Below are 25,272 nucleotides of genomic sequence, written 5' to 3' on the forward strand. Positions count from 1 at the left end.
AATAAAAGTCTCTTCTGGAAAAATCCTAGCTCTACGGTTGAGATTGTCACATGCTGGCACAACCCAGTTCCTGTTGCAGTGGCCACTGGGATACGCGGCCACAGTGGCAGGAGGGCAACAGGTTAAATATGGAGCAGTAAGGGAACCACACGGTGCTGCGTGGTTCCGGGGCAATGTGTCGAACATGCATGCCATGGTTTCGTTAACTCTCCCCACTCTGTAGATAAGCTAACCACACTCTCACCCAATGAACATGTGAATAAGCCCACTATCTCACTGCCTAACCATCCTCAAAGGCTTGTTATGAGGTTAAAATGCCAATCTGAACTCCTTGAAGGAAGGGTAATATACAAATCTTACATTTAAAACTTTGAAGAAATAGGTGATAAAATATTTTTGCCAGTTTTAATGTTCTTATTTTCACTGTTTTACAGTTTTATTGTTGTACATTGCCTTGGTGGTGTTTTTTTTTTAGCAGATAAAGCAGTTTATGAATGCTAGTAATAAATGCTGTTTTAAATTTATTTTAATAGAAGTACCAAGTTCAGGTCAGAGTATGAGAAAAGTTTTAACATTTCTCTTTCTTACCCCTCTAGAAAATGAGTGAATCATTTCCTGTCTTTTGTCACAATGAGTGGTACGATGAAAAACATGGCTTGAACCAATGGCTTTCTTTATATGCAGATAAAGCATTCCATGATGTGAATAAGAGCAGTGAAGTACGTATGTACCTAAACACAGTTCTACAAAATAACTATAATGAATCCATTGCGTTATTTGGAAGTAAAACCTGTCCTTCTAATGTAACTGCAAAGAGGAAGAAAAAGCCCACATTGTCTGGGAAACCAAAATGCATCACCATTCAGATTTTATCTGCGGAGAGAGCGCCACATGATGTCCCTGCAAGTTCTCAGAAACAGACACCATTTGTTCCAAAAATGGGTGGAAGCATCACTAGAACTATTAGCAGACACAAGGTAACTGAAAGAAATATTCAACAGAACATGCCAAAGCGTAACAAAGACATTCCAATTGTATATGGAGTGAATCCTAATAGTACCATACACCATAACACTTCATCTAGGGGACTGATTTCAGGAATAAAGTCCCAACTTCCAGGTTTTTTTGAGACTTCATTAAAGTCAGTTGAGGAAAGCCAGAGGAAAGGTAGAATTATTGTTCTGGACTACATACCCATCTCAAGGCCAATTCCAATTCATAGATCTGACGGTGAACTACTTGACCTCTCACTTTCAGCTCACAATTCCTCATCAATACAAGATTGCATTAAAATCGAACCAAGCAAAAGAGACAGTTCTGAAGAGTATCACCAGGATGCTTCTGACAAAAAACTTTTCCTGGGTAAAAGCAAATCAGTTGATACTGAATTCATAGCACAGAATTACCTGTCTCGAGTCCAAGAAAACAGCAGGAGAATAAGCAGGCTGACTTCATCATCACTAAGGTGCTTTCAAGAAGTAAATAATAGCTTTGGGGCCCAGAAACCAGGAATATTCGCTACACATTTAATACAAGATGTTACATCCATTCATTCTCCAGTTATAAGTATACCGACAGCCCAATTTGATGCATATGAAACCCATAGGGATCAGAGCGTTCAGAAGCCTAATACTTGAGGTAAATACCCATAAAAAAAAAAAAAAAGTGTGTGTGCTGGGGGGGGGGGGGGGGAGAGAGAGAGAGAGAGAAGTGGCACCAGCCTCTAAAATGTATGTAATGCTTTCAGCTCTGCTAATAAACCTGTACAAGAACCACTTCCATATTTGTTGCAAGGAGGTATTTTGTAAAAGTGACAGATATTTTGTTAAATCATTAATACACGGATTTTTATTATAAACAATGCAGTAGATGTCAGGCTGGATACAAAAAACATGCTGAATCAGTAAATGGTTCTGAGGATGTTGTGTGCCATCTGGTGTTTCACTATAAAATCACAAATGTGATATTTCATCCATTGCTGTTTTCACTTTTAGATGGGAAACAGACTTGTAATGAACAAAAGATGCATAGCTGCAAACTTCATATTATCCCAGTATTGAAAGATCTTTCTCTGGCTCCAGTTTGATTCTAGGCTCAATTCAATATCTTGGCCTTTAAAACCCTAAATAGCTTGGGCGCCAGTTATCTGATGAGATGTGTTTACATTACATCTCATTTGTTTACATCTTCAGACAACTTTCTCCACAGTCTGAGGTTAAGCGGGTGATTATTGGTAAGAGGGACTTCTCACTAGTAACACCAAGTTGTGGAATGCCTTCCTGATATGTTTGTCTGGTGCCTTCTTTATAATGTTTTAGGCTCCAGGTGAAGACCGCCCTTTTCTCTTGAGCTTTTAGTGGCATTTTAATTTCTTTTAGATTCTTCATCTTCCCTCCTTTTTAAAATGGAGCTTTTAAAAAATAATAATCAGAGTTATTTTTTTTCTTGGATTATTGTTATTGTTTTTTGGTATCTTTTCTATTGTTCTGTGCATTTTTAAAATTATTATTCTGAGCCACCATGAGAATTGGTGAGATGACAAGATATAAATCCTGATATAGGTAGATAAATATTCATTTCACTAAAGCACTCCCAAAGTCTTGTAGCAGATATGCGAACAGGGAACTAAGTTTCACAGCAGTACACCACAACATTGTTGAATCAGCACCCTTCTTATACCTGAGCTGGAACAATAGTAAAAGAAATATACATAAACTATTTTGGACTATGATCTATAGAACACATACATCTTAGAAAGCTCTTTGAAGCTCTGATTTCATTTGCCTTGTTTGAATTTGTAACTTGGGCATTTGTAACTTGGGACAGTCCTTGATGTCACTTGACGCTCTGCTAGGAGTGTCTTTGACCAGCTTCAGCTGTTTCACCAATTATGACGAGATAGTTTGGCCAGAGTGGTTCCTATTTCAGTAACCTGACTGGATGACTGTAACATATTGTACCTAGGACTGCCCCGAAGATGATACAGAAGCTTCAGCTAGTGCAAAATGCGGCAGCTAGAATTTGGGAGTCCAATTTGAAGTGTCCAACTCAGTCCAATTCAAGGTGCTTATCTTTAAAGCCCTAAATGGCTTAGGGCCCAAATATATGCAAGAGCTCCTCTCTTTATACCAGTCATCAGGAGAGGCTCTTCTCCAAGTACATTAAGTGCCAACAAGGGAGAAAGTATTTGATTTTGGCCCCCGACCATAGAATACCCTCCCCATAGAGTGCAACTGGCACCAACATTACAGTTGTATCAGTGCCACCTCAAACTTTTTCATTTACGCAGACATTTGGATTGGTTGATTTTGTCTTTTCCATTGTATTTGCTGCCTTTTCTATTTTTGTCATGACGATGTTGTTTTAATTATTTTATTTTATTGTGTATTAGTTTAATCATGTATATTGCCCTGGTATCCACAAAGATGAAGGGTGGGTGTTTTGCCAATTGTTTTGTCAATAGGCAATGGTTCTTTTTGGTTATTCAGAGGTAATCAAAGAATCAAAGAATAGTAGAGTTGGAAGGGGCCTACAAGGCCGTTGAGTCCAACAGATGGTTGTCCAGCTGCCTCTTGAATGCCTCTAGTGTGGGAGAGCACACAACCTCCCTAGGTAACTGGTTCCATTGTCGTACTGCTCTAACAGTCAGGAAGTTTTTCCTGATGTCCAGCCGGAATCTGGCTTCCTGTAACTTGAGCCCATTATTCCGTGTCCTGCACGGAATAACTCAATGAACACCCCAGTGGGTGCAGGCCCAAAGTTGTACCACCAGCAGTTCCCTTCCCCCGCAAGGGCATTGAACTTTGAACATCCCATGTTTGTCACCAAATGCTTTGCCAATTGTTTTGTCAATGGGCAATGGTTCTTTTTGGATATTCAGAGGCAATGAAGGCCTTAGCTAGACCTGAAAGTCTGAGGGAGAGGAAGGGAGACCGCGTGTTGTACTTAATGTGAGATCTCACCCCCGCTTACACGTAAGGCGCAATGACCTCAGGAAGATAGGCGTTGTGCCCACCATTTTAAAAAAATTTCTTAAAGGGAGAGGAGCGCACAAACGGTCGTGCGCAAAGGTAAGTTTTTTTTAAATTTCATTTCCCCGCTCCCCCCACCCTAACACCAATGGGTGCAGCACTCCTGAGGAGCGCTGCGCCCTGTGCGCGGCTCCCAGCTCCGCGTGAGTAAAGTCGCAGAAATGGGCCACATGCTCCGTGGTCTTGGGCTCAGCCTGAGACCATGGAAAAAGCGGGCCCAAAGTGTAGGGCTGTATCCTGGGGCAAGGGAGGGATGATCCCTCCCTGATCCCGGGATCCCCTGTGCGTCATGTGGATGCACAGGAACGATCCCGGGGTTCGCCCCCGATGTAGCCTGGTCTAACTAAGGCTGAACACTACAAAAAGATCTATTGCTTCTTGACAAAACAAGTGGCAAAACTAGTTTAAAATGTTTTAGTAAGTACAATAATAAATAAATATCTTCCAACAATCACTCCATTTCCTGGAAAACTAGGGAAGGAAGAGGCTAAGCACACCTATGTTTCATTAATTTAGTTATATTACCAAAACCTCCATATTCATACTTTTGATTATTTTTTATCTTATCCTTTTAATGCTTGCATTTCCTCCCAATATTTTATCATCTGTACATCTGATGAACATCTTTCACACAAGACTTTGTTGATGCTGAGCAACAATACACTCAGCTCATATGGAAAAAAAACCATGCGACAGTGACTGTTATTATGTCTTTGTGTGAAACATAAACACCTGTGTGCCTCAGAATGGGCCTTGGCTGCTATGTGGTAAAGGAAATGACTGTATGGATAGTTTCATATGAACGGATTACTTCCCAAATACAATTATATCTATATTACAACCACATCTTTTACAGTGCAACCTTATGCATGTTTATTCAGAAGTAAATCCCATCATGTTTAATTGGGCGAAATGCCCAGGCAAGCGTGTGAAGGGCACACTTTAAAGGTTTAATCCTTCCTTGCCCGTTTTATTTGCTGCAAAACTTTTTCAAAAGCTGAACAGTCCACCCACTGCTGCACATGTTCGCCAATACAGTCATTGTGTGCCAAAAAAGGGAATTGCTATTCGGGAAGGCAGGGACTGTTGCTAAGAGGAAACAACCTCTTACTCTTTCATAGTCTCTCACTGGGTGGCATGATGGGTAGGACTGGTTTCCCTGGGCCCAAGGCCCACCCCTACTATACACCACCCAAAGGGTTCATGCAGACAAGCAAGAGAAAATGAAAGGACTGACCTTCCAAGACTAACCTATGCCAGACTACCCTGAGCAAGTGCTCTCCATGCTGGCTAGGGGATGCTGGGAGTTGTAGTCCAAGATGGGAAAAGACTGCTCTATACTGCACCAGAGTTGGCTGCCTGCACTTTCCCATGGGCCCAATCCTCTCCACTACGGCATCCAAAGGTGGGGAGCAAGATAGGGAAGGAGAAGCAGCAGCCACTATCTACTTTTGCTTAAGAACATAAGAGCCAGGCTGGATCAGACCAAGGGTCCATCTAGTCCAGCATTGTGTTCACAGAGTGGACGACAAGCAGGACAGGAGTGCAACAGCACCCTCTCACCCATGTTCCCCAGCAACAGATGTTTGCACACTTCTTCCTCAGCGCTCCACTTCCAGGCTTATTAACTGAGAATGAAGTCTCTGGTCCGTCCCCGCCGCCTTTCCAGCTTCGGATACAAAGCAAGGGGAACGGGGAGAGGCGGTTAATATTTACTGTTTAATCGTCTCTCCTTTCAAGGAAACAGCTGCTGCTTTTCCTTCTAAATAAAAGGCACACTGTTACGCGCACTTTTCTAAAAGCGTGCTCAACGTAATAGGTACATTTCGCGAATATTGGAGAGCTCCTTCACTCCTTAGAGCTTAGAGAAGGTGAATTAGGCAGGCAGGTGAGCGGACAGGAAAGTGATGAGATAACCGTTGCCCTCCGCGGTGCGATCCTCCCCGCCCATTAAAAGAAAACACCGGAAACCTATAGCTGCCGGCTACACATTGAGCGTCACGCGCGCTCAGCGTCCTCAGTTCAGCCGCGCCTCGCTGCCCGGTCGCCGCCTCGTTGGAAAGCGAACCCTCTTGCGACAGCATGCAGCCGTCCTCAGCCTGCTGCCCTCCATATGTGTAGGACCACCCATCGCTGGCCATGGAAGATGGGAACTGTAGTCCAACCTCTCCGGAGAGCACCCGGTTGAGGAAGGCCGGCTGCCCTGCTGCAAAGCCGCCTATTGCGCCCTCACGGCGCGTAGGGCCTGCCCGCCCGCGAAGCAAACAGGCCGGGGGGCCGGGCTCTCCCTTCGGGAGCCCCTTGCTCTCCAAGTCTCCGCCTCCCTTCGCCCAGCCCCTGCTGGCTGCTGGCCTGCCGCGCTGCGCTCCGCCCTTTCTGACGTTCCGCTTGCAACTATGTCGGCGGCCGCGCGCAGACGTCAGGCTGCTGGCGTGAAAGGAGAAGCCCCCACCGCAGCTACAGTAGCAGTAGTCCCAGCTCGCGGAGATGAGGAGCCGGGCATGGCGGCGGCCCCGAGCCTCACTGTCTGCCTCAAGCTGCTGGCGGCGGCATTCTACGGCTTCAGCTCTTTCCTCATCGTGGTGGTGAACAAGAGCGTCCTCACCAGCTACGGGTAAGGGGGCGGGAGAGCTACGAGCGAGCAAAGTTCGTTGTCGCCGGTGCCAGGGGAAGTTCAGGGGGCAGCGCCAGCCGCGTTGCAGATTAACTCGTGCAGCGGGGAGGCAGGCCGGGGAAGCCGGTGGCGTCCCTCCCCCTCCTCAGAACTGTTGCTGCTGCTGAGCTGGCGAGTGCCGCGACCTAACTGCCCGCTCGCCTTCGGGGCTTCTGCAAAGCGTCAGCTCTGGTTGCTTTGGGTGACGTTCGAGAAGAGGAGCCTCCATGTTAAATGATTGGGAAAGGGTTGCCTGCGGCACTCCCCATCTCCCTTCTTACAGAGATACGAGCTAGAGGGCATTTGCATTGGATGTGGTGCATGCGCCCCTCCGGCCCGCTCATACGTTTATGAGACCACTTGTAGGTCGCTTGCTCACAAGTTGCTCAGTGGCTCTTGTATTATTACTCCCAAGCTCCATGGAAATGGAATGAGTACAGCGCCTCCACGGCTGTAATCCCCCTACCTATGTAGCTAGAAGTAAGCCCCTTTGGACTCTACCGGTTTTGAGTGTGCAGGGTTGCACGACACAGCATCATACGTTTCCAGAGAGCACGTACTGGTTTTCAGCTTTGGCCTTTTAATTGCACACAACACGCTGCCTTAGGGGTTCTCTGAAACCTTAAAAACCTTCCGTCATCTTTCCTTGCAGTATTGTAAAATTATTTTTTCCACAGAGACCCCACAATTTCCCTCCTTGTTGAACATTCATTGCATGTGTACGTATGTGTACTTCTTGAATAGATACCTTATAAGAAGTAGCTGATGCCATCCAGCTGCTATGCAAATCCACTTGAACATGTTAGGACTATGTATGAAGGGGCGTTGGTTGCCCGTGGCAAAGAGTATTTCTTTTATAGTTCCAGTTCTTGTTTGTTTTCCCATTTTGGCCAGAGAATTGTTTTAATGGTGGATAAAGGGTGAGGCAAACCACTTTTTCCTGTCACCGGCTAGGCTTTTTCCATTTTGTATGACTTACCCAGGATCTATGCTGTTTGGTTTAATTTGTTTGCCATTTGTTGTAGATTTCCTTCCTCGCTGTGTGTGGGACTGGGCCAGGTTAGTTGGAATCTTGATTATGGAAATTTCTAACAGGGCAGGGAGGGTATGGGATGAAATAGTGATATTTTTCTTTGCTCTTTGCTTTCACAGATGTTGGCTACAGTAGTTGTCCTCTGGGTGGGAAGGGCTCTCAGGGTGGTGAAGTTTCCAGACTTTGACAGAAATATACCTCGAAAGGTATGGTATTCCTCTGTTGTCTTCTCTCTTGCCTGCTTTGTAAATCATTTTAGTGGAAGCATAGCCCCTGTTACAAAAGCTTAGAATTAAGGAGTGGTGGTTCTATTGTGTGTGCATGTATATATTATGTATTCTTCAGAAAAATACACGGGAACACTTTCAAGGCATTCATTAATATTTGTACTGCTTTCTGTTCTTGATAAATTACAGCAGCCTTTCCCAACCTAGTGCCCTCCAGCTGTGTTGGACTACAACTCCCAGTGTCCCCTAGTTAGCAAGGATGCTTGGAGCTGTAGTCACATCTGGAGGGCACGAGGTTGGGGAAGACCGAATAAGAGCAAACTTTTACATGTGTGAAAAGTGCTGTTACTATCAAGAAATTCCAGGGTTTGTTTGTTTTTTGTGTAATATTACAAATAAAAGACTCTAGAGAAGTAACTGAGTCTGTTGCAGCAGAGTCTAGTGAGAAGTTCATGCCACAGTAAACCACATATGTGTATTTATTGGATGCTCTAATCTAATAATGTAGTTATAAATCCTTTACAGATAAGGATATATGTGTTTGCTTAATATTAATTGTTGGAAATGGTTTTGTTTTAGTCACCACAGCTATATTTAAGGTTGTTTGCACATCTTTCTGAGGTCAGACTTTTACGGATCGGTCTGTAAAAGTTTCCTTAGGGTTCAGTTACACCTTATGTTAAAATGTGTGAACACAGTTTTTAAAAAATTAGCCAGTGTATGTGTGAGTACAATTGGGACAGCTGTGCATGGAGAGTGAGAGCATCATCACACAGGCGAAAATTGCGTTTGCTTACCGTCGCTTTTCTGTCCATGCGTTCGTCCCTCATTTCTTCCTCTTTTGAAGAGGAAGTAAAAACTTACACGTGGCCCATTCAGTGGGCCATTTTGATCACACTGCTTCTCCTGCACACACCAGGAGTTAGTGTCAACTTCCATCTTGAAAAATAAGTCAGACTTACTGGGATTTTTTTTTTGTGGTGTGAAGAAGGCTAGAAGGGGCGGGAGTGTGCAGGAGGCAGGTGATGTTGTGAGAGGAGCCTGCAAAAATCTGTAAGTGCCCAGTAACGAGCGTGCAATAAAACACTCGTCTGATGGAGCTCTGAGTTAACCTTTCCAGTTGTACTGTGATCTACTCCCCAACCCCCCTCAGAAGCTGCTACGTACTCCAGCAGGGAAGCTGCTATTGGTGCCATCCCTGCCCCCTGTTGTGCACCATGATCAACTCACCATACAACTGCTAAATGTGAATGCACATTTGATTTAATATATAGTTTGCACTCCGAAATATGTTCTACTAAATTTGAAAGAACTTGCTCCAAGTTTGCAATCCCGTGCAAACTTAGGAGTAAACCATTGAAATCATTGCGGTTTAAACTTTGATAGAATTGGCCAGCATGTCCAAGTTAATGTTTCTCTTCTTGTTTTAATAGTTCCTTGACATTGTTTTTAATGCCCTATTTAAACATGACTCTGGGTATATAAAAGAAACGTATCCATGCGAAGCATTATGTTAAAAGGTTTCCCATTTCCTATGTACACAGCATTAGTATTCCCATTGTCACAATGTAACTTTGAAAATGGAGTGCCTTTGTTATGAGAATAGATGTTCTGTTTATGTTTCTAAAAATGAATGCAGTCTTGAGAAATGGAAGGATGTTTGTGCTCCCGTTGTAGTCAGGTTGCAAAACCGTTAAAGCATTATTGCATATTTCCTAGGGCTTGCCATGTTGTGTTCCTGGCAAAGACTATTCCAGTTGCAAAACCATGTAACAGTTTTGATTAGTTAGGTCTCTAGCTGACTTTATTGACTGCTATTTTATCCCTCTTATAATTTTCTAGACATTTCCACTACCTCTTCTCTATTTTGGGAACCAAATCACAGGACTGTTCAGCACAAAGAAACTGAAGTATGGATCACTTTTATCTATTAATGATGTTATAATTTTATTAAGCATTTATTAAAATAAAATCTCCGAATACCAATATGTCTACATTTAAAATTGATCACTTGAAATGTAGTGAATAAAAATGGTCTAGTTGGTTGGTGTTTTTACTTACAGCTCTGTGTTCTTCCAGCTTAGCTAAAGGAAAAAATGATTGATATAACTAAAGAAGAGGGGAAAGTGAGGCTTTCCCTATGATTTGTTCTTTTGCAGCAGAGTTCTCTTCATGTTTACTCAAAACATAAGTTCCACCGTGTTCAGTATGACTTACTCCCAGGTAAGGAGTAGTAGGATTACATCTTTATCCTGAGGAGAGCAAATGCTTTTAATAGTACATGTCTACTCAGAAGTAAGTCCTACTGAGTTCAGTATGGCTTACTCCTGAGTAACTTGATATAGGATTGTAGCCTTAAAATGCTTTATAATAGAGCCCTGTTGACTCAGCATTTTTTTAAAAAAAATCATGAGGGAATTTACTAGTTAATAATTCTGTTGATCCTTCAAGTATGCTGCTCTTAAGCCATTTAAAGATAATAGTCAGCACTTTGAAGGGCCCAGAAACAGATTGGCCCCTAGTGGACATGGCATAAAAAAGGAGTTGCAGGGTTCCGATTATGAGTTTCAGTCAAAAGCCTGCGGGATGCAGCTGAAGTTTCTGGGCACTCTTCAAAGACTAGAAGACCCAAGATATTAAGAGTAATCTAACTTAGCTAAGGGCCCAGTCCTATTCATGTTTAGCATTGGGCCCTAAGTTGTGCATGCCCCAGCTAGAACCACCTTCTCTGGAAATGGGTGCAACTGGTGCACAATCCTTATCTGGGCAAAGGCACTCCTGAGCACTGCTGCCACCTAGACATCCTGAAGCATCCTGAGTCCAGGAGTGCTCCCAAACTCTGAACCTGGATTCTTCAAGTGGTAGGGCAGCCCCATCCAGAACAGATTGTATCACTGTTGCTGGGTAGGTTTCTATTCACCAAGAGCACATCTCTCTTGTCTGGCTTAAGTTTCAATTTATTCACCCTCATACATCCCATTATGTTTCCAAGCAATGGAATTGTGTCTTCTGCAGATTCCAAAACTCTGGATAACCTCTCCCAGTAGCTTTTTGTAGACTTTAAATAACATAGTTCTTAGGATGCTATTCAGTGTACTATTACTTGGGAGTAGGTGCCACAAAATCCTGTGGGACTTACTTCCATATGCATAGCACCAGGCTGCCAGTCTTTCTCTCTCCTCCTCACCTTCTGTACTCCTCCACACCACCCATTGGCATGACTAGACAAGACATTTCAAGATAAATAAAGGAGAAGTCCATATTGAAGTATATGGAAAAAAGAATAAAGCAGTGGGTTGGATCCAAACTTATACTTAGATTTATTCAAACTACAATAAGTCTGAATCCAATCTGTTTATGCATAAATAAAACGTTGGGTAATAACATCATGGCAACAGAGTTTACATTTCCTTGTCACAAAACACAATTGTAGATCATGACCCTGTTTGGACCTACAGATGGTATCTCGGGACATGCACTGTGCATGAGCCGCCTTTGGTTTCCAGAAACAAACTACAAATGCAACATTCATAGGTTGTTACCCTGTTATCTGAACCTGGGCTCTTGGGGCTGACTTTGGGTTAAACAACTCCAAGTTAACCCTTGGTTTGTTCTTTGGTCAATTTGGGGATTGTTTAACCCACAAACAACCCAAAGTGCCCAGGTTCAGCTATCATTGAAAGAAACTACAAATGCTGCACTCATAGGTTGTTCCTGGAAACCGGATGCACCTCACATGCAATTTGAGCATTAATTAACCCAGGAATTGCTGCCAGTTGTTTCCGCTGCATCCAAACCGGATCCATGTAAACATGCTAACAAAGTAATTATGATATAGTGTTTCTATTAAGATTTCTTCTCTGCAACTTAGTGGTTTCTTTGTCATGTTTTGTCATTCAGAGACAGAGAGTTAAGATATTCCTTAGGGAGAATATGGTTTGGGACTTAGTGCTGATTAGCATCCTAAAACAGAAAAATGTCATAAATTATTGTTGGAAAATACTTATGAAACTTACTTGAAAGTACTCTATAATTGGAATATTTTCTTTAATCAAAACATCACCTTAAAGCTTTATATAATTCAAACATAAATACATAAAATATAATGTATATTAATAAAGCTCATTAAGGTAGACAGTTGGCAAAACCAGCTGTTCTGCTATTTTATCTAGGGAAATACAATGCCATTGTTGAATACTCCTGGAGTCTATGTACTAAAAGGTGTGGGTAAGAACTAGCTTTAGTAACTAGCTTTGGAAGATGGTTAAATATAACCTTAATTGTAGAGCCTTGTAACTTGAGAGCCTTGTTCGTTTCAAGGGAATGAGCTTAGAAGAAAGTGTGCTCAGTCATAAATAACTTTTCCATGCACTGCTTCTAGGAATAAAGTTTAAAAATGGCTAATATATAGCTGAGCTTTGTACATGTGTATCAAACCAAGTTATTCAAATTTGGGGGATTATATTTGCTAGCCTTTGAGAGAGGTTGGCCTCTCTTTGCTACATTTTCTGGCAAATGTTAGAAATGAACTCTTTGGCCTAGTATGACTTTTTTAGGAACAGCTACTTTCAGTTACTGCACCTCTGTTTCGATGTTTATTTTAGATGCTATAGAGTAACTTGAAAATGTCTTGGTAGGGAGTAGCCTAGGAATATCTTGGTATGGTTAGCCCCTTCCTACAACATTCTCCTTCTCTTTCAGCCTGCCAATGTTTACAGTCCTGAGACGGTTTTCCATTCTGTTTACAATGTTTGCAGAAGGAATCTTACTCAAGTGAGTTGTCAGGTAGTGCCATGGGTTTGTGCGATGTGAAGAGTGCAGCCTGTGCCAGCTTTATTATAACTCCCATCATATGGTCAAGTAGAAGGCCTGCAGAGATTCAGCTCAAGGCATCATGGGACAAAACCTTTTTTCAGATGTCACCCTTTGTATTTGTGTTACGTTGAACAGTGGCGGGGTGGGTGGGAATCATGGCAGTGGCAAGGGTCCACAGATTTGTTTTTGCTTGCCAGTGACTGATAATTTGTAGTTGCAGCTGACTGCTTTCCTTTCTCAAATCCTCTCTCTCTACATGCCAGAGAATGTGTGGGGGTGTTTCTCTTATCGTGCTGAGCTTGCTTCAAAACTCAATGTGACCAAAAAAAAATCTTATCTGTCGCAGGACAGTATTGCGTTGAGCTCTAAAGCAGGAATTCTGCTCCAAAGCTGTGTGATGGATATTGGGTTTTTGAGCAGGCTGCATTAATGTTGTGAGAGATCCCTTTTCCTTCCAGAGAGGCCACCTGCTCAAAGTCCAGTGTGTTATGAGAGACATCCCTCCCTTCTCTTGAGTTGGGAGAGTGGAGAAGAGGGTTTCTCATGTGGTGAATAGTCAACTTGGTCACTGGTGGATGGGTTTGGATAGGCCTTCCCCATCTTGGTGCCTTCCAGATATTTTGAACTTCAACTCTTGTCAGCCTCAGCCGGCATAGCTGGGGGTTGTAGTCAACATTGGTGGCATTTAATTGTGAATCTGGGACCTAAGGAAACTTTCCAGAGCCATTGTTCCAAGTTGTATAACTTCAGAAGGTATCCATGGTCTTTGCTGTTGTCTCCTGGATACAATGTCATACTTATAATGCGAGATATCAGTGAGTGTACAATACTTTCTTTGTTATTTGAAGCCCCGGCAATTCTTAAATACCGTATTTCTTTGATTCTAAGATGCACTTTTTTCCCTAAATAAACAGCTCTAAAAATGGACTGTGTCTTAGAATCGATGGCGTCTTAGAATCGAAGAAATACGGTATTGTCCTTTCTTTTAGTACGTCCCGTCACCGATTTGGATGGCTCAAAAGTGGGTTTGATAAACCCTCTGAGGAGAAAGCTATCCAAAGCTATTTAGTCCTGGTGGTTAAGTTCCTCTGCAGGGGTGTTGCTTTTCCTTCCTGGAAACCTGCTGCTGCTTTAACCTCTGAGCTCCAACGAGGGTTAACGACTGAATCCGCCCCCCTATATGAGGGTATGGGGGGGGGTGGCGGCACTTAGGAGGATCTTTTGCCTGAGGCGGCACAGAAGTCACTCCGAGTCAATAAAGGAAACGGAGCCATTCGCGTCTTCCCGCCCCTTCTCCCTCCCTTCTTAGGCGCGAAACCAAACTCTGGCGTTTCCCGCCCTGGATGCAGCGGAGAGCAGCTGGAGGCCTTTCGGGGTTCATCTCCCCCTCTGTGCTCAGGACCCCCGAACCTTTCAGGCTGCCCCTCGGACGGCCCCCTCCTGCCCGCAGCCCCTGCAGCTCCTTCCTGCCGCGACCCTGGGCTCAGCGGGGAGGAAGCAGGAGGGTGGCAGAAGGGCTCTTGCTTCGTCCTGCGTTTGTGCAGGGAGGGCGGTGGGGTTTTGCTTTGCAGCAGAAACAAAACTCCGAGATGGAGGGCAGACACAGACAGGAAATTCAGGCAGCTTTTGACAGGAAACCAACTACCGTATTTCTTTGATTCTAAGATGCCCTTTTCCCCCCAAATTAACATCTCTAAAAATGGGGTGCGCCTTAGAATCGATGGCGTCTTAGAATCGAAGAAATACGGTATTGCATTGTAGGCCAAGATGTTTTGCTTGCTTGTTCTTGAAGACTACTCACTTTTTTATGACAGTAATCGTGTATGTGAAGGCTTCCATTGGCAGCTGTAACGTGTGTAAACCACTCGACACATCTTGAGTTTTGTCACCACTGACTTGCTTTGTCAGCAGTGCAAAAGGCTGAGGGGAAACAGAAATGAAACCCTTAACTACATCCCCCCTCCCCAATGTGCCTATCAGCTCTGATGGAAACTTCATAGAAAGCTATCTTGAAAGATCATGGCTCACAGTTTAAGAACTGGAGGAGTATTGGGAATTTTTGAACACCAGTTGAAGTAATGACAAAGCGCTTGATTTTTCTTCTTAGGAAGAAATTTTCTTGGGGAATTCAGATGACAGTATTTGCAATGATAATTGGTGCATTTGTAGCTGCAAGGTAAGGTTTACAATTCTTTTAAAAATAGCTTGAATTTTGTTACATTTTTATGCTAATGTATCCTCAAGTATATGCTTATAATAAAGATTCTGTCTAGTTAGTGAAAGGTAAGTAGAAATTCAGGTGAAGCCCTGTGAGAATGTAATTGAGGTAATACGTGACTGGTAAAGTAAATGCCAGCATAAATTAATGCAATTTGTACTGCTGAATAACCACATTTACTAGACATTTTTGTAGTATTGTTCTGTAATATTTTCCCCCTCAGATATGAAGACTTTCCTGGACTGCGATTCCAGTAGAGCTAGGAAATAGCAGGTGGCAATGTCTGAAAGTTGTTTAGACCAGCTTTCCCCAACCTGGTGCCTTTCTATCATCCCCTTCTAGTCCAACACATCTAGAGGCCACCAAGTTTGGTTTAGGCTAAGAAAGTCAGACACTTACTCTGCAGCTACTCTCTTCAGTTATCTGTGTGCTCTTCCTCCTCCATTCCAAAATGGTGGTTGACTAGCTCACTTTATTTCAAGTTGTTGTTGGAATTAATGTCCAGGTGACAGTACATCAGGCTAACGTTAGTTTAATTTAGAGCAGTGATTTTCAACTGGTGGCTCTTCATGTTATGTCAAGTGGTACACACAAAAGTACCTAGAGTTTGGGATGTCAGTGTGAAGGGCTTTCACTGGTGACATTGCTAGTTTCTATTTCAGTCCTAATAAGCCTCCCTTACCATGATGATGCTTCCCATAAGAATTTCCCTTTTACCCTGCCTATCTGATTGGTGATTTCTTCTCTGGCAGTGAAGCTCATGTTAAGGATAAATGAAGATGCTCAATCCAAGTGCTCTGTTTCCCACCTCCATCTGCCCCCCAAAGCCTGTACAGATAAGTTATAGCACTCATCTTACATGTAGTGTCATGGAGCACAGGGTGCAAGGGGCTCTTCCCTTTGCACAGGATCGTCTTGCACACATGAGACGCAATCTACAAATGAGACCCTCTTTGCAGAATCCTGTTCTGCTTGCAGTTTGCACACGTTCAGTATTTGTGCGAGTTACTCATTTTCCATGACGTTAAAATCTTGTCTTTTCCCTCCGTAGTTCTGATTTGGCATTTGATCTAGAAGGTTACGTTTTCATTTTGATCAATGATGTCTTGACAGCTGCAAATGGTGCATATGTAAAACAGAAATTAGATTCAAAGGTAGGCTTACCTTATTATTTCATTTTAAATCCAGCCTTCTGCTTTATTGATCAAGAAAGGGTGAATAAGTTTTAGTTTTCTGGAAAAAGTATTCATTACTCAGTGGCCTGTTAGTCCATATCTTGTCAAAATCATATTTCATTTCTGTACTTTGTTCCATTTCCCTACTTTCTCTTACTATGCAAACTTCAGCATACCATGTACATAGTATTCTAACAGTTTGTATATCTTTAGGATGGCCTGCAGATGCAGATGTAGTTTAGAGTTAAGTCCATAACATTTATTAGGCTGAATCAGCCCAAGATCCATCTAATCCATCATTCTATTTCCATCAGTTGTCTCCTTGAGTTAAGTAGCATATTCATAAAACCAAAGTCATTCCTCTGCACTACCATACTATGACTACTTTTAGTGTGATGCTATTTCACCCCAAGATGAAATTATCAGGCTTCAAAGAGGTTTGAAACATGCAAGTTGTCTGGTTCATCAGTACTGAGGTGAAATAATATATTTTATATATGTTATATGTAGGATAAGAGTTATTTTAACTTTTTTTAAAAAAAGTATGGGCCACTACAGATGTAACATTGGCTGCCTCCTAACTGTGGTTAGTAAATCAAGACCCAGTCCAGGGAATGTATGTTCCCTCCCCTTTAATCCCGGCTAAGCAATGGATCTGGGTGAGTGAGAGCTATGGTCAAAGCTAACTGAGGTTTCCCAAATCAGTAGCTTCAAATCAGGGGACAGCTTGTTCCAGAGCAGATAGAGGCTGTGGGGAAAGTATATACATTCCCCAAGGTTGGCTCCTGACTTACTATTCGTGCTTCACAGAGAACCAGTGTTGCAGCTGCATCAGATAAGTGATTGACTTTTTATGGGCAAAGTATGTCTGTGCTTATTTATTTCTGTCCAGCACAGTTCTGTTGGGGGTAAATTTCATATGCCCTTGCACTCCTGCAGAGCTTATGGTCTCCCTCTTTTTTATGTCTGTCTAGGGATAGACAGGGAGTAGAAGTGATGGACTAATACTTTGATATTTCAGTTAATAGTTCTTATTTAATGTATTTTTGCTTAAAGTAGCATAAAACTGTAATTAAAAACATGCACAATATAGCTGGCAAAACTAATTTTCTGTCAGTGATGATTTGGAAAATGGGGAGAACATGAAGATGCTTTATGTCTAAGGACCCAGACAGGAAAAAAAAAGTATTTGGAGAGGATGACTGAGGTCTTCTTCCGTGTTGTTCTTTGTGTGAGACTTTATCTATCAGCCAAGATAAATACATATTTCTCATTTCCAGGAGCTGGGAAAATATGGCCTCCTTTATTACAATGCACTGTTCATGATTTTTCCTACCTTGGCCATTGCCTATTTTACAGGAGATGTGCAAAAGGTAAGACTTTGGGTTTTTATTTTATTTTATTTTTATTTTATTTTATTCCATTGGTATGGAAGTTTAAAACATTAGGCCAATTTGCACACAATGCTAAACCACCATGGGTTAATTAATTAAATGACCCTTGGATACCCTAGAACAACTCATAGGAATCCTTGTTTATCTCTCACATAATCCACGCCGCCCAGGTTCACACGACATGACAACATTGTGCGCGCGCACTAGAGCTTACATACTCCAAATAGTGGCCGGTGCATGCTGTGAAAGACTCTTACACTGGTATTGATTTCAGTGGAACTTGTACCAGTACATACTGGGAAGCCAATACGAGAGTCCTGTACCACAGTTCCACAGCCATCCACAGCCATACACTAGCAGCGTTAAGAGTTAGTGCAATAAACTGCAGTTGCAGTGCTCAGTAATTATGCAGTTGTTGCATCCAATTATAACATAGGCCGACTGGATACACAAGCACAGGATTTATGGATACTGTTGCCCAACCGCCCATTCAAATGTACAGTCTACGGATATTGTGAATTCTTTCCCCATTCAAAAGGAGGCAAGTGAGCATCTGCTAGGATTTGTAGTGCACATAGATGCAGTGTGTGATCCAGCACAAGGGCGCTTAAGTGTGGTCTTGTTCTGCTTCTGTGGGGCTTGGCTGTGTATGATGTGAGAGACAGTAGGATGAAAAAAGGGTAATTTTGAAATCTTGCACTTCTGTCAAGTACACGAGGCTGCCTGTATCAGCTGTATTATTTCTCTTTCTGTTACAAAGCAGTCTTGTCTAACTTTGTTAATGAACAGAATACAGTAAAAATTAAGTTCCTTAACTCTTTGCACACCTGTTTTATGGAATGGCTTGATCATCATAGGAAATAATATTTTATGTTTATTAACATTTTAGTTTACTGTAGCCTGTACTTGTTAGTCTGTGTGCCACCTACTTTCATAACTTGAGTACCTTTCACTTCATCTCTGGCTCTGTGTGTGGTGTTAGTTGGCCTTATGTTTTTTTAGCACACAATTACACTAGTATTGACATTATTCCAGGGCATTATATTTCTTGCTGAAGCTTGTAATAACTACAAACGCAGTGGAAATTAGTGCCTCACATGGAAGCATTTACTTCATGGATACCCATCTGCTAGAAGCAGACATGTGGTAGGACAGACTCCTCCAGACAATTTGTCCATGTCCTTGGATTGAAACTAAGATTAAACTGTTCCTTGGACACAACCCTGAATTGCACTGCAGTCATATCCAGTGTGAGGCAAATGCAGACCAATGTAACCTTGAGGTGCTTAGTAAATATGCTGAAACGTTCCTTCGAGGATTCTTTCACATCACTGTGAAGGTCAAATTGGAGCAGGCCCTGAGCAGCTACATTGTGTATAAGAAGTTACATATAGTTCAAATATTGATAAGGCTATTGCCAAGGTATTAATGTCTACAGTGATGAAAGACACACTATGAAGCAGAGCTGGCATACAAATGCTACATGAATAAAAGTTGGTTTTGTAACAGAATAAAATAGTCATGGACAGACGGCAATTTTTAATACTCAGAACCACATTTGGCAATCGCTTAGTTAAAATGCTTATGGCAGGGTGTAGTTAAAATATGTTCTGAAAAGTTAGAGTCTGTATCTTGGTGTCAGGTTAGCTTTTATGTAAATGAACAGTTTGAATAAAGACGTGTATAGATTATAGCTAAATGATTGCCTTCGAGGAGAATTTTGGGTGACCAGGACGATGCATTTTAAAAAAAACTTCTCTTGAGATAGAAAATAGTGATCCAGTATTCATATATTTTTTTGGAGAAATGTGTTCAGTAGAAATACGTGCACCAACAAAATAAGGAATAGAATACCAGCACTGTGCTAGGCTCTGAAGTTTGTATTCAGTGTGTTTGCGCACATATCTTATGCTACTGATTTTTTGAATAAACGTTTTCTCCTCTGGCAAGCTCTTGGCAGTGAAGGTGAACAAAAGCTGCTCTGTTTAACATCCAGGAAGCTCAAAATCCACAGGGCTGGGAAATCATTGGCTTACTCATAATATATACTTAAGGCCAAGGATGGGCAGAGTTTAGGGTTGCAGGATCTGTGTTTTACTAGAACCCTAAGACCCGCTAACCAGAGTTTTCTCTGGTTTAAGATATCGACTTTAGTAATTCTGAGCCTAGGGATTTGGGGAGGGGGTGTACCAGAACTGAACAGACCTCACAGCTCCTCCATACACACACAAATTACTCCTAGTTACTGCAAGCATTCTTCATTTCAGCAGTATAATTGCGGGGGGAAAGTGATTTTGTTGCTGTTCTTGTTAAACAACTGGGAGACATAAATCCTTGCCTGCCAGGAGATTAAGATTTAATTTGTCCACCCCATCCCCATTTAAGGCTATGCCTCCCCCTACATACATTTTATATAGTTCCTATATTAATCTGCATTATTAAGTTACTACAAAATGAGCTATAAGGAATAAAGAGAAGTTATGCCAACACATTATTTTCTTTGAAATCAAAGTCCTGTTTTGTTAATAGAATGTTTGTCAGTGAAATTAATTGTCCATACTATTAAGCCATGGGAAGGCACATCTGTGATAAACATTGGGATTCCAGCAACATGGATACGTTATGTTGCCTGATCATAATTATTGCCAAGGTTATACTATTGGAATAGACATCTGTCTTATATAAAAAACTGTGTCTTGGTTCATAAGGAAGCAGGCTGTATTGTGGGATGGGAACTGCAGGTTCTCTAGGCTCATTGCTGTCATAAGAAGGACCTGCTTGTGTCTCAAATTAGCTGTGTTGATGGGTTAGGAAAGGTTTCCCATACCTGTGCTTCTTTCTCATATGAGTTCAGAGCATTCTCATATGCTCTGAGAATGCTGGGGAGGGGCTACACCATGTATGTTGTTGCATTGATAGTTTACCAAACATTTCAACTGGTCTCTTTGAGAGACATGGGGGAATGTCTACACACGTGCTTTACCCTGGGGTAGCTTCGGAGTGGCGGCAGGTGAGTTACATGATGCAGCCGCCACTCCAAAGGGATCCAGGGGCAAAGCCCCAAAGCTCCGTGCTAAAAAAGTCAGGGACTTACCCTGACTTTTTTAGCTTGGAGCCAGGCTCTGTGCCTCTGTGGAGGCTTTTTAGGGGCAGGGAATTAAACGGGGAAGGGGGCGGATGGGGGGGGGAGAGGAACAGGGCAGCCAGAGCGAGCTCAGAGGTTGGAGAGCTGGCTGCCCTGTTCCTCCCCCCCTCCCTGGTGCTCCCGGCAGTGGCAGCTGGGGAGAGAGGTACGGGGCAACATGGAGCCAGCTGCCACTGCCGGGAGCACCAGGGAGGGGGGGAGGAACAGGGCAGCCAGCTCTCCAACCTCTGAGCTCGCTCTGGCTGCCCTGTTCCTCTCCCCCCCCCATCCGCCCCCTTCCCCGTTTAATTCCCCCCCCTAAAAACCCCCGCTCTGGCTGCCCCATTCTCCCCCCACCCCCCAGGTCACAGTCACCGTTTTTTAATTTTTTAATCTTTAGATGCGAAGGATCGCATCACCCCTCCTCCCCCGTTAACTGTAAATGCAATCCTTTGCATTTACAGCTAAACAAAGAAACAAACAAAGAACTTTCCCCATTAAAAAAACACCCCACTTATCAGAGAGGAGGGGGGCGCAGATGCTCCTCGGGTGGGCAGGCAGAGTGGAGCCACCACCTATAAACCTGCAACTGCGCTCCTTCCCATATAGACGCTGGGAAGGAGTGTCAATGCAGTTGCGCCCCGGCTCACTCCGCCGGGTGCAGCAGTACCGCTAGTGCCAGTCAATTCAAACAGTCCTAGTGGTAGTTTGGCTGTGCACATGAGATCAGACTTTTTTTGTCTATATTATAATTTGTAACGACTACTCTTTGTTTTTGTTAGCTATCATATTTTTTTTAATAAAAGCAAATGAGTATACTACTCTAAAGATAGTTTTTATTTGTATAAAAAGGAACTGTCTCCTTTTTCTTTAATGTATTTTTCAAGCACCCCTCCACCCAATGAATGCTTGAGGTGATTTTACAATATAAACAATAATACAAGACTTTAAAAAGCTAAACTAAAATTAATAAAATACATTGCAATAAAAGAGACGAAAGTTCTGAAATCACAATGCAGCATTAATCACTAAAAGCTTATCAGAACAGCGTAGCTTTTACTATGAGTCCAAACACAAATAATTAGGGACTCAAAATAACCTACATTTTGTATACTGCCCAGAGAACTACTTTATTGTTATTGGGCAGTTTTAAAATACAGTAAATAAATAACCTTCTCTGGGAAGGAGTTCCACAACTGGGCTGCTGCTACATGTTTGTACTGATGCTGAGGATCAATTCGCATGGCAGAGAATAGGGGAAGATTTATGGTGGAAATAACGGCTTTACCTGTCCCAACAATTAGAAGCACATTTCTAGCAGCACGTTTGTCTACAGATGTCTAGTTATCTGCAGTTGTGTGTTACAGAATTCAGTTTGAACAAGGATGGGCACATTGCATCTGAGTACATGTTGTCTTTGCCTTTCTGAAAGTAGTTCTGGTTTGTTTCCAATTGAATTTTATGCTGCTACATACCCAGATTTCTCCTTTGTAGCAATCTATGATAAGCCGCTTTCTGAGTTTGTATCTGCCAAACGTTTGCTACAAACAACTATTCCCTCCCCTGAGTAGTGTTAATGTACTTTTATTCTAAAAAGCTTATTTTACTACTCCCGTGATGTTATAATTTTCAGATAGTTGGGAGGCATAGTTAAGGTTTATGCAATAAAAATGGTAAATATTTTGCAATACCCAGGTTTTAGCTCCAATATTGTGCAGACACATCATTCTAAAAGCCGTTGCAAATGTTGATTTGCATTTAGAAAATTAGCATAGGGTTCAAACTCTGTTAGCACCTATTGTTCTTACTCAAAACCTAATTTCCTGTATGCAGAATTCCACTCATGGGATGCTCCTGCTGGCAGAAGAGGGGAGTGTTTTTCACTGATAAAATCATTTTTCTCCTAGAGTCCTCTGTACCCTCCAGCTGTTTTTGCCTACAACTCCCATCAGCCCTAGCCAACATAGGTGATGGTAAAGGATTTTGGCTTGTAGGCCAAAATATCTAGAGGGCCACAAGTTGCCCACCCCAATCTAGGCTTACCCTTGAAGAGTTTCCAGAAGCTTCTATTGGTGTAACATGCATGAACTAGGCTGCTAATTGAAAGACACCTGTCTTGAAAGACCTCTACTGGTTCTTAATTGTTTTCTGGGTTCAATTCAAGGTAAATCTTTAAAGCCCTAAATGGCTTAGGGCCTAGCTATCTAAGGGATCACCTGTCTTGTTATGAAACTGTCAGATTATTACAGTCTGCAGGAGAGAGCTTCTTGAGGACAGCTCTGCCAGCGAATGCCCGTTTGTCGGGTACACAGGAAAGTGCTTTTTCCTGTGTTGCTGCCAAATTGTGAAATGCACTTCCTCCATTCTCTTGGCTTTCAGGAAAGACATTGAGATGTACCACTTTAATCTAGCCTGTTCAATTATTTTGGTGTACAATTGTTTAATGTTTTTAAAGGTTCTATTAACTCCTGGGGGGTCTAGCTGGATTTGTTCTGTTTTTTATTTATTGTGCATTGCCTTGGTGGCTTTTTGGCAAAAAGGGTGATATAGAAATAATCAATAATAAAACAAACTACTATTCAGTGTTAGGAGCACTTTCCAGGAAATAATAATTTCCAATTAGCATTTTTCTTGTCCCTTAAAGACTATTTTTTTCTTTCTTCCTGTTAAATCTCTTTTTATGATCTGTCAAAAGCTTTGATGAACTCTTAGTAGATCTGAAACTGGGGTGCCATGTTAACAAAACATACACAATGTATTTTATTAACACATTTTCACTAAAGTTACAAGTATGAAGGTGCTATCTTTGTCTATTATGGATAAACAACTGGTGTCTTAACCTAGCTCCTATAGGCTTTACATCTCTCCCATAGTATATCCCCAATGCCAAGAATGCCATCACTTTTATGTGCCTCAACTACTTGATTAATAGTCCTGTTCCTGTGCCATACTGTAACTGTTTATTTATTTCTTACACTTATGGCCTGCCCAATAATTAGAATTCTCTGGGTGGTGTCCACATAAATTAAAAACAAAACTTAGACAAAACAATAGACTATGATAAAAACAGCACAAAATAAAACCATGATGAAATAAAACCAGCAACAAAAGTTTAAAAGAACAGCAGAATAGAAGTGGTAAGATCTAAAAGCACTAAAACATTTCTCAAAATTCCTGGTAGAATAAAAAGGTCTTTACCTGGTGCTGGAAAGACCATAAATGTAGGTACCAAGTGAGTCTCTCTGTGGAGGGTGTATTACAGATGGAGAGCCACCTATAGATGTGAACGGCCGCAAAAGAACCAGGAAAAATCAGGAAAAAATGTTTTTTCCCATTTTTTCTGAAACCTTTTTTGTTTGTTTTTTTGAAAAATTGAAAAAATGAAGAAAAATGGATTATGTTTTATTTTAGCATGATGAATAAAATGTTTAAGACAAGGTGTTCAAATGTTTATTTCTCCAAATGATTTCTAAAAAACTATGTACAGAATCAGATTATCACAATTTCTGTGCACCAAGGACAAGCAAGTCTTAGGTTGCAAACTCACACTACAACTCTCAAATGCAAGAGCAAGATGCATTTCTGCCTCTAGGGGGCAGCATTGCCACTGAAGCAGAGACTGAAACTGATAGTGATAGCTACGTATAGCTCAGAAAATGAATCTGATTCATACGTGATAGCTACATATAGCTCAGAAAATGAATCTGATTAAATTTCATGCATGTTCATTTTTTCAGTTCTTTTTATGGGAATGGGAGCTTTAGGTCTGCTTGACACTGGAGGGCTAGCGGATACATAAATAATTTTCTTTGTTACTAATGTTGATGGTTTCCTCTGTTGTTGTTTTAAATTATTTTTTGCCTGCTCCTCATAAACTGGTAAAACCAAAGAGGTTCCTTACAGTTCAGGTGTTCCTAACAGTTCAGGAGTTGTAGCTCCATTTGTTTCCAAAAAAAGTAAATTCAATTCGTAATAAGTGTTTGAATACACTGTACTTTTAATATACCAGATGTAATAATTTTATGCCAAACCAACTTGGATATAAATACATTTTGTGTTCCTAAAGTAACAAAACGACTTTCAATCTGTAAAAAGTGATAAAATTGCATTATTTCAATTTTTCCCAAAAAAGATCAATTTTTCCCAGGAAAAAAAATGGGAAAAACCCATTTTTTCCCCCATGGCTTCAAAATTTCTGGAAGTTTTACACCTCTAGTGCCACCACTGAACAGCCCCTTCCTTTTGTAAGCCAGTTGCCTCACATGCAGCTGCTTATAATATATATTCAGTTGATTCTCACTTTACCCCACCTCCAGTTTCATCTCCTACCTCTGTTTCTCTTGTATTAAATATTAGATTGTAAGCTTCTCTTATAGTCTGTAAAGTGCCATGCACGCTGATGGTGCTGTATATTCATCACATCGCATGCTGAGAGGATAGAACGTAGACTGAGGCCTTAGGTAGACCTAAGGTTTATCATGGGGTCATCCCTGCCTGCTTCCGAGATATCCTGTGTGTCATTTACATGAACAGGGATGACCCTGGGACAATCCCGGGATAAGCTTTAGGTCTAGCTAAGGCCTAAGAGTGCAATCTGGCTGA

General features: G+C 41.9%; 1 protein-coding gene across 1 annotated transcript in view; it reads left to right on the forward strand.

Annotated features, from left to right (window-relative positions):
- Positions 1-6,389: 6,389 nt before the first annotated feature.
- SLC35D1 (solute carrier family 35 member D1) overlaps positions 6,390-25,272 on the forward strand; it is a 31,391-nt gene continuing 12,508 nt past the window's right edge. The window contains exons 1-8 of the mRNA XM_063137688.1: positions 6,390-6,645; positions 7,710-7,743; positions 7,837-7,923; positions 9,787-9,854; positions 12,646-12,717; positions 14,867-14,935; positions 16,029-16,131; positions 17,433-17,525. Coding sequence (XP_062993758.1) covers positions 6,428-6,645; positions 7,710-7,743; positions 7,837-7,923; positions 9,787-9,854; positions 12,646-12,717; positions 14,867-14,935; positions 16,029-16,131; positions 17,433-17,525 — 744 coding nt within the window. The 5' untranslated portion in view covers positions 6,390-6,427. The remainder of the gene's footprint in view (positions 6,646-7,709; positions 7,744-7,836; positions 7,924-9,786; positions 9,855-12,645; positions 12,718-14,866; positions 14,936-16,028; positions 16,132-17,432; positions 17,526-25,272) is intronic.

The sequence above is a fragment of the Elgaria multicarinata genome, chromosome 1 (genome assembly GCF_023053635.1).
Source record: "Elgaria multicarinata webbii isolate HBS135686 ecotype San Diego chromosome 1, rElgMul1.1.pri, whole genome shotgun sequence".
Lineage (NCBI taxonomy): Eukaryota > Metazoa > Chordata > Lepidosauria > Squamata > Anguidae > Elgaria > Elgaria multicarinata.